The sequence below is a fragment of the Penicillium canescens genome (assembly GCF_028828765.1).
Source record: "Penicillium canescens strain IBT 15451 chromosome Unknown utg000009l_segment0_segment0, whole genome shotgun sequence".
Taxonomy (NCBI): domain Eukaryota; kingdom Fungi; phylum Ascomycota; class Eurotiomycetes; order Eurotiales; family Aspergillaceae; genus Penicillium; species Penicillium canescens.
The window spans coordinates 915,574-925,418 of record NW_026703971.1 but is presented as its reverse complement, the minus strand read 5'-3'; the positions used below and the strand labels follow the sequence as shown (position 1 = coordinate 925,418).

At 49.6% G+C, this 9,845-nt stretch overlaps 3 protein-coding genes across 3 annotated transcripts; 1 reads left to right on the top strand and 2 right to left on the bottom strand.

Moving 5' to 3' along the window:
• Positions 1-3,859: 3,859 nt before the first annotated feature.
• On the bottom strand, positions 3,860-4,406 carry N7446_011881 (uncharacterized protein; the record flags this gene model as incomplete). The annotated part of the gene is made up of 2 exons (XM_058520623.1): positions 3,860-4,179; positions 4,235-4,406. 2 exons carry the CDS (start codon positions 4,404-4,406, stop codon positions 3,860-3,862), a joined length of 492 nt encoding a protein of 163 aa, XP_058366909.1.
• A 3,499-nt stretch (positions 4,407-7,905) lies between these two features.
• Positions 7,906-8,532, top strand: N7446_011880 (uncharacterized protein; the record flags this gene model as incomplete). The annotated part of the gene is made up of 1 exon (XM_058520622.1): positions 7,906-8,532. One exon carries the CDS (start codon positions 7,906-7,908, stop codon positions 8,530-8,532), a length of 627 nt encoding a protein of 208 aa, XP_058366908.1.
• Positions 8,533-8,648: 116 nt separating this feature from the next.
• N7446_011879 (alpha/beta fold hydrolase) lies at positions 8,649-9,602 on the bottom strand (the record flags this gene model as incomplete). The annotated part of the gene is made up of 1 exon (XM_058520621.1): positions 8,649-9,602. The coding sequence occupies one exon, from the start codon at positions 9,600-9,602 to the stop codon at positions 8,649-8,651; it is 954 nt and encodes a 317-aa protein (XP_058366907.1).
• Between the last annotated feature and the right edge of the window lie 243 nt (positions 9,603-9,845).

The window sequence follows — 9,845 nt, the reverse complement described above, 5'->3', positions numbered from 1 at the left end:
AACTGGCTCCTAACCGCTTACTTGCCTTTGGCCTCTATCGCTCATTACCTTGACGATTTCATCGTTATTTTTCCTTCCTCCGTGGGAGGTCTCTCTAAAGCCCTTACCGCTTTCAATAGCGCATATATTCCTCTCACGGATGCGTTAGGCATCCCACGGAATGACTCGAAAGACGCCGCGGGTACCGTGGTCAGTGTCCTTGGGGTCGAAATCGACACGACACTTCTGCAGGCCCGTATGCCTCGCGATAAGCTAGCACGCGCATCTTCCGAAGCCGCGTCGCTACTACAGCTAGATCGTGTCTCGCATAAAGCTTTGCAACGTGTAGTCGGTTTCCTCCAACACTGCTCAATAGTTATCCGTCTCGGCAGAGCCCGCCTTCAGTCGCTCTACAGCGATCTCGCATCCTTCCCGCCTCACCAGCGCTCCGTCCGCCGCCTATCCCATGATAGCCGCGGGGATCTCGCGTGGTGGAGGGACACTCTCCCGTTATTTAACGGCATCCATTTCTTCGAGAAGAGCCGCCCCCTAGTTGCCCTCTACACAGACGCGTGCGACTCAGGTCTGGGCCTCTTCTTCTTCTATGCGCCCTCATGGGACTCCGCCAGGGACTGGATGTCTGCAGCGCCTCACCTGCCTTCCACCCATGCGGCTATTGTGGACGCCTCCTCCGCCTGCGGCGACGTGGCCCACATTAACATTAAGGAGGTCTCTGCGATCCTGCAGGCCTTCCTCATACACAGCCCCCATTGGGCTCATCATCGTGTCCTCGCTTTCACGGACAGCGCCGTCGCGTTTCATGGCCTGTCTAAGCAGGCACTCCGTGGGCCGGCTCATCGCTCTCTGCTCATGCTTTTCAGCATAGCAGCCGCCCTTGACATCGAAGTCCAGCCACACTGGCTTCCTTCATCGGAGAACCTACTAGCTGATGCACTGTCCCGTTCCGATTATAGGATCATCGCTGATATTTGCCCACAGTTGACGAGCTCCTTTCCCTTGCTCCGCCAGCCTGGTTCTCTCGACAGCCTATTTTCGTGAATGCTGGCCATGCAAAGTTGGTCTGGAATGGCCTTGCAGAGGGAACCAGAAGAGGCTATCGCTCTGCGCAGCGCTCGTACACCCGTAGCTGCGCTATTATCGGAGTGCAGCCCTGGCCAGCCACTGCCCCGTCGATCTGCACTTGGCTTACGGAACGCCTGCTGGGCGCGGGTAGTTCCCCACCTGTGAAGCCCGATTCAGCTATGTCTGAGCTCTCGGCTCTCCGCGCGTATCACATCGATAACGGTCTACCTGACACAATTTTTGACCTCCACGCAAAGCATTTTCGTCGCATGATCGATGGCGCTCGTCGGCTGCAACCGCCCCGCCAAAAGCGGATTCGCAACCCAATCTCACGCGCCTCAGTCATAACCGTTTCAGGGAATATCTCACATATCCCTGCCCAACCGCTGGGGCTCTCAGCGGCCCAGAAAAATGACCTTAATCTTGCCGTGGCCGCCCGCGTTGCCTTCGCTGGATTCCTTCGGGTCGGGGAATTTACATACTCAGCTGCCGACCTTAGAAACACTCAAGTCTTCGCTGCTACTAAGTTAACCCGGGCGGATATCAGGTTCTCCCCCACCATGGACCACGTCCTCCTTACCTTGAAGAGAAGCAAGACCGACCGAAACCACGAAGGTGTCAATGTTGTCCTTGCAGCAACAAACGACGCAGCCTGCCCCGTCGAAGGCCTTTCTAAGCTATTCCTCCACGACTCACAGCCTATGTCTGCCCCCTTGTTTACGCTCTCCTCTGGCCCCTTCACCTCATCCGCCTTCCAACGTGCGGTTATCTCTAAGCTCAACCGCGCCGGGGAAGATACCACGGGACTTAAGGGTCACAGTTTCAGAAAAGGGGCAGCACAGCACGCCCACAACGCAGGCTTAAGAAATGACCACATCCAAGCCCTCGGGAGATGGTCATCCGAAGCCTTCCGCCTTTACTTCACAACACCTACGACAACACTGTACGCCTGGAACCGTCAATTCCCGACCGGTCATCCAACGCCGGTCTCATCTTCCATACCACCAGCCCCTCCACCATCCTCTTTTGGCCCACCGGGTCATTTGGGCCCGCCTGCAGCCCTCACGGCGCTGTAGCCCTCCGTCAACGAGGCCTACATCGCCAGTGTTCAGACCGCAGGTGCCCCGTGCGGGCCAAAATATCTCATCCGTCTCCATTTGTGCCAGTGTAGCAATGGTTAGAATAGATCCCCTAGGAAATACTCTTGAGATCCTGGGGCTGTTTCTAATTCTAGGAAAACGAGATCTACCCCTGGGATCTTCACTTTACGTTCCTGAATGAATACGGAACTGGCTCTGGGAATACATTGACCAGATCTGGGAGCTGTGGAGCCCCTGGGAGCTTACTTTAGGGTCCTAGAGTCACTATCTTGCCTTCCGAGATCGCCGACAGCCCTCACAAAAAACCTTCACCGGACCTGCGCACAATTCTGCGTCATTCAGTCACTCCTAGAGGGTCAAATTATAGCCCCAGGAATCAAAAGAATCGTCAACAGGAACGCGGCTTTGATTCCCGAGGTGGGGATACCAGACCCCAGAAGCTACATCGGGTTTCCTGGGGGATATGTGGCTCCTAGAAGCTGCTTCTTTGCTCCCAGGAACGTCTCAGAGGCTTCCGGGAGCAAGAGAACTCCCAGGGTCAAGAGATAAGTTCCTAGCACCAATGAAACCATCTACAGGGGCGTGACCTGTTTCTTAATGGTGATGAAGAAAATGTGCATGTTTGTATCTGGATACCGCTATGGATATCTAGTTGCTGGTTATACGGACAGAGACAGAAAGTGTGCATAAAACAAGGAAAGATTTATCTAAGTTCCGGCGTTGAAGGCCATATAAAAATGATTTTAGACCAAAGTACCCCTAGAGAGAATAATTTTTCGCTTTATTCGGGAGGCAGAACTCCAATGGGACGACGCCTGTTAGAGCACCACTTTACGTGCGGGTGAGAAGTCGAACACCACTGCAGGGAGTTGCATACAACCAAACACCAACTTGCAATCTCAAGCACGGTTGCTACATCGACATAGCTTTTTACTCCTAAGTCCCAACAGGGCGATCCGTTGTATGAGATTTCTCGGTCCAAATGATAACAAAGAATATCGAAAGACAAAAAAATGCGCTAGGACAAGCAGGCAGACACTCGGAGCAAATTATCCGAATTCGGAACTGATTCTAGCAGATTCCTAGGGTAATAAAATACCCCTTGAGCCTGCCATTGGTATTTGCATTACCCGTGCTCCCGTGATCGGCGAGCTGTTTGTCGTCGAGCTCGAAGACCGTCGGAAAACTCAAGAAGTGTCATATTATATGTATATTCAATCCCTGGAACGACAATATAACGCACAAACCAACCCGCAACAACAAAGGGCGTATTCAATCACCATGGCCCAGTCTTCCGAATATAGGAGTTTCCTTATTTACTTTTCCTCAGATTGGGACAAGGTCTCGAATACTATCATATCGATGGAAGTCTTCAAGAGAAGCGCCCAAATTGGAAAGCAAAGCGTAGCTACAGTACAAGCTATTACTACTCTCCCAACTGAACCTCAAGAACAAAATGCAGAATCGAATCACAACCTATGAATCAGCATAAATCTATCAGAACACCCATCCAGTTTAACTCAATTGCGTTGCTGTCCACGATTCCGTCTAATTTGCCTACATATAATGTTCAAAAGGAAACAAAACCAGACATTGAATAACATGACTAATAGAAAGCCTAAAATTCCATCCACCTGCAAAGTAGTGAAGGGTATGTTTGGTACATCCCGAGAGTTGCACTTGTTCTTCATATTTCCTCAATCCGCGGAACAATCAGAAGAAGGTGCGGTCTGGGAGGTAGTCAAGGATGACTCCGACACTGATGACGAAGACCTCGGTGTCGTCAAAGCGGAGGACGCCTTGGTGGAAGATCCCGAGTCAGAAGCAATACATCGGCTGCCATGCTTGAGCCCGTTGTCTAATGTACATGACGACGTTTCTCCCTCGTGATTGGAGAAGGTGACCACCCCCGTATCCTTCACCTGAATCCATGCAGCTGACGAATTGTCTTCCGTGCCACAAGCCTCCACCCCGTGCACAGGGTAGCGATGGGTGCGGTCTCCGACTTCGTTCACCGCTGCGAGTTTGTTAGTAACTCTTTTTGTTGACTCTTATGCCAGAAGTCCACTTACTTGAGCATTTTTCTCCCTCAAGCTGGCCAAAGAATGCTGAAGATCCCGTGCAGCCATGGTTGTCATAGGACCATATCGCGCATTGACCATCAATATCAATGATCTCAAGGGTGCCGCCGAGAGATCCGCTTGCATAGGCACTGGCGAGAATCATAACAATGGAGAAGCGCATTTTCCTTGTCTTCTGGCGAATTATAGGAGCTTAAAATTCGAAAATATCTTTTGTGCTGCGTCTCGTGTCCTGTATTTCTTAACCGATTGATTTAGCGTTGTGTGTAGTGGAACAAAACGAGGAAGGATGACAGAGGCTTTTATAGGATTACCGAGATTTCTGAGAGCCTTCAGATCGCCTGTAGGGGGCACATATTGAATTAAAAATGTCAGTCGGCTGACCAAAGTTGAGGTGCATGGGAGATTAACACTTTGACAAGTATGGTCGGTTATTGAGGCTCACTATGCGGTCAGGAATCGGTTAGATCAGTTTAGGCCAGCTAAGACAACTTGATGCTTGCCCAATAACCCTTGACGTATCTAGGGCTAGAACATGCGGGCGACCTTTTCAGAACTGATGAGCTCCGGAGTTCTGAGGTACTTCCTTTCAACATCTCACCAGATTACACCTCACAACCCGGCCGAAGGAAAATGGCTTGTTACAGCTTTATGGCGTGTCGTCGTGGCTGAAGAAGTGAGGACTGGATATGCACTTGGACACTTGTGGCGTAGCAGGCCATTTTCGAAGTGATGTGCCGCGTCTAGGATAACGCGGGGCGCGAAATGCACAACCATAGATTTCGACCTTGGTCTTTGTCCATTCTGATAGAGCTATGCTGCTATTCATAACCGAGGACCCATGTATCCAATTACGAGGCGTATCATGCCGCGTGTGTGGTCGGCGGTCTTGTTCCGGAAGTAGGCCCAGCCTTGGTCCCCACAACACGCTGTGTTGAACGATCCAATTCATGTTTCTGAGGCACTACAACACGGTGCGGGTGAGTTGCCTCTGGCTTTTTGTTAGCCTTTTCGTCTCTTCAACCCAACAGTCCGCTGCATACTGTATGTTGCGGCCGGCAGCCGCACTTTGTCGAGGCCATGAAACACGTACTGATACAACAGAGTGCCCTTGAACTTTACTCCTGTGCTTCCAAGTAGCATCCTGCATCACTAAAATGAAATAGAACCCGCCAAAAAGCACATGGATAGCAGAAAGCCCTCAACTTTCACTTCTCGAATACCGTACATTTCATCTTCCACGGCTGCAAATGTCGCATTTGCCAATTATCATGACAAGTCGTTCATGGGGCTCGTCTTTGCAGCAAACATCTTTGTTTCCCTCCGTTTCCATACGGACGAAGTGTAAAGAGGGATGGTTGCAGGAGGAATATACGTGGTAGATATGGAAATAGTTGCACATTGCGATCCCATCGGAGGGACTGGGTTAGGAGGGCCAGTTGCAATAGGAAGAGGGTAAGCGTTCAATGTAATTGAAGTGTGACAGATTGGACTGCGGGAGTATGAACGTGGATGTTCTCCATCTGTATACAGCAAAGAGCTTGACAAACACTGAGCGAGGACCCAAAATATTTGATCGAGCCAAAAAAACTAAGGATATTAGAGCAAGCTGATGCGAGCATGTTAGTCAAATAGCATCACCACGCTCCAGGGTCTTTGTTCCTCTCCTGTTTAGCTTCGATACTTTCATCCGCTGGTACCGAATAGATCTGTTCTTTTCCGATGGCCCGTAACATCATCGTTCTAAGCCGTACCACGTTTATTAAAAACCCAAAGAACAATAAATAATATGCCGTTGTGAAGAGGGGCGTTCATAGACGAGTAATCCAGGGTTCTAGCTAAATACCCACGCCTCCATCATATTGAAGGATTTTTGGCCGACCCAAAGGGAAGGAGAGCAAAATTCCGCGTGTACCTTCCAAACTTGTGCAGCTTGTATAGTTTTACAAGGGAAACAAGTCTCCTACAAGGGTATCAAAATTACTACGTGTGTCCTCGGGAACTAACACTTGATCGTGTATCGATATTAGCCCCGCTTATGCTCGCTCGCCTTCCTAATCAAGGCGGACATCCCGTAAACTCTCTTATGAGCCTGCTTCCCCTATCTCCAAAACTCTAATCACCAACGGTGCATTATCGCCTCGTTCAATTGGCAGAAAAACACGTAACGGAAATGCCGTTCGCTTATAATCCCACTCCAGCGGAACTTGGGCAGGCTGACTGCCGGGATCCTTAACCCAATGGAAATACCACGCTCTTCGAGTGATGTACAGTGCCATGATATTAGTTTTGACAAGCACTAAGTACTAGCGCATCACGCTAGATTAAAATAGGATAACGCGATATTAAATTGGCTAACTATTACATACTATTACCTTAATATTTCGTGTACCAACCATCTGCCTCGATTACTGCTTGCACACGATGCCGGATCGTCTGTGATAGACGCACTCGAACCTGGTTCCTAATATTCTCCAACGCCTCCTTGGCGGCAGATTTTAATGCCTCGAGTGTATACGCATTATCATGAGCGTGCTCAAGCTCAGGATATAGCCTATAAATTAACGCCTAAAGGTTTTCAATCGGATTTAAATCGGGAGAATAGGCCGTGACGGAGAACCGACGGGGGACCTGTGTCAAGTTTTGGGCTTAACAAGCCAAAGCCAGCTGATTGGACGATAAGTATGCGTAAAGCGCTTCGCAGGTACGCAAGCCTACATCGTGTATTGTTGCGCCGCTTCTGATGTCCACTTGCACTATGCCATCAAGGCTAGTTAGAATTTTGTTTGTCTGATAAGGTCGAATTTGCTTTCCCTTGAATATTTCGCGGGATAGAGGAACTGTCTACTACTCTATTTCCTGCAAGAGCGCTCGGCTCTTGAAGACATAATTATTAGTGTTGCTAATGATTTTGGGAAGGTGATAATTGACCTTCGGCCCCAGGGCTTTCTAGAGGCAGCGCCTGCATACAATGCCTGAATGCTACCTCTAATCTAGGGAGAGTGGCAGTAGATCCAAGGGAAAACTAGTCTCCGATGGCAAATGGACAAGTCATTTGTGACACAATGGCCCTGAGAGAAACCCCATTGATAGGCAATTCGTCGATTTTCTTATAAATTTGCTTGCACCAAATAAAAGGTGCTCCTTACAATCATACATAGCATTTGGACGTGATATCACGGGGGAGCTCCAGCGGTAGGGTCTATAAATTGCCCATCTCAGCTGCACCACACTATCCTCTCTTTCCCTCCGTTCTGTCCATGCGACTTCTGCATTACTTTCGTGACACAACTGCACTTGTCCTTGAATTTGTGTAACCTTTTTCAGGGAAGTTTACGATCAAGTCCATCCTCAGTTAGGCTCCCACCCAGCCACAGCTGAGGAAGCAGCCACCGTGGCCTCGCGCGAACACGACTTCACCAACATGGATGATGGCTCACCAGAGCAAACCGTCAACGAGAAAAGTGCTCTCCCAACCACTGGTCACGGTACGATGGAAAAGGTGCACAATCTTACGGAGAAATTAGTGGGCAGTCACGGTGACATGGCACCAATCGACGACACCGACTACGTGATGGACAACATCAACATAAAAACTTCTTAAGTACCACGAGTATGACTATAATTTCTCCAACGTTCTGCGAGAGAAGCTCGCCTCCTTGATGGAGGGGCCATCTGAGGAACAAAACAATGAAGAATGGGAGCTGCAGATGAAGACCGAAACAGCTTTGAATCGCTTTTACTCGCCGTACCCTGAGGTGCGCGCCATTTGTACGCCCACGGACGATCCCACTATTCCCTGCGAGACCATTCGGGCCCACCTCCTTGACTATATGTGGGCCATTATCGCCCATTTCACCAATTCCTTATTTAATTCGCGCTATCCCTCCATCACTCTGGGATCTGCCGTGGCACAAATCCTGCTTTATCCATGTGGATTATTCCTTGCATGGGCTCTGCCAGACTGGGGCTTCATGATAGGAGGCAAGAGAGTTTCTCCCAATCCTGGTCCCTGGACGTACAAAGAACAGATGCTTTCCACCATCATCATCGATGTTGGTCTAACTTCTGCCTATTGCTTTTGGAACATCCAGACCCAGACCGTCTACTACCAGGACAAATGGCTTACCCCGGGCTACAGTATTCTGCTCTTGCTGTCTACCCAGCTCCCGGGTCTTGGGTTTTCCGGTCTGCTCCGCCGCTTCGTGGTCTACCCGGTCGAAGCATTGTGGCTCAACATCCTGCCCACAAGACGGATGATCAAGAGGGTTTGGATGGCAAATTCATAATTCACACGCCCCGAGGGGGCTCCAAATTCTTTACTAAGAATCAAAAGGCAAAGTCACATCATTGGAAGGTCCGATTTGCAAGCCGGGAGCTCAAGACTTCATTAGCAGATTGAGGGTTATCTGCAGCTGTCCATGGTCCACTGTATTTCCTGAACTATGCTCTGTGGTTGTAAAAGCTGCACATTGTGACTGCAATGCAGACGAACAGATCTGCTGAGACGAGAAAGCCTCAAAAGATCTCTTTGCCGGTCCTCATTCATCTCGCGCCATCTATCGAGACATTTTCGAAACAGAACTCGTTCTTGTTCTGTTCCATTGCCTGCGGCGACTCCAAAGTCATACATTTTCTGGAAATCTTTAGGTGTATCCGCAATGATGACACTGACCGGATAATCCTTGAGAAGTAGCTTTTCCAGTTGATTATTGTGGGCCAATGCCCGTCTGTTATTCGGCACCGCCTGCAACTCAGCAGCCTCGGTAGGTCGATGTCGGGGATTAGCCTGCTGGTCTCTGACGGCTTTCCACTCCTCCTCGGATAGGACGTGCGACGTTGCAAGACCGGTGGTTTCAACATAGTCTTGGTCACCGAGGACTGGACCGGAAACGTCCCAACCCCACGCACCACTGTCAAATAAACGTTCAGTATTGCAATCCACGAACACCATGCCCACGACATCATTGGGCCTGAGTTCCAGAAACTCGCGAGAAGTGTAGCCTCCCCATGAGTGGGCGACAATGATAAACGGAGGCTCAATACCGGCGTTCCTTAGAAGGGTATCAAGCTCTGCTGCGACTGATGCTGCAGATATGCTTGGTGGTGTTTGGTTGGGACCTTCACTCCTACCCATCCCTGAACGATCATAGTTCAACCAACGAGTAAATGGAACCACAAGCTTTCGCACTGCAATCCACTCATCGACTGTGCTGCCAAGTCCTTGCATGAGAACCACGATAGGCTCTCTAGGCTTGCGATCTGGCCCCGAAACGGACAGATAGAGTTTATGGGAACCGACAGTGACAAGCCCATCCTTATAACCTTTGTCCCAGTCAACTTTAGAAATTGGTTGCATTGTGAACTGGATGTGGATTCAAGTTGAGCAAGCAATGAAGTCAACTGGTTGAGTTTTTGGATAACGGGGAAGTGAATATTTTGAAAGATGCCCAAGCCCCCGCTTCAAATGTTCAATGTTTGTAAACTCCCCCTCCCTGGGTAGAGTTACATCACGAAAATAATGTGGGACTTTCCTTGACTGAATTAAATTTAGCGCAATCTGAGTGGGGCGCTGGCAACGTTTTGAAAGAAAGCGTGAATG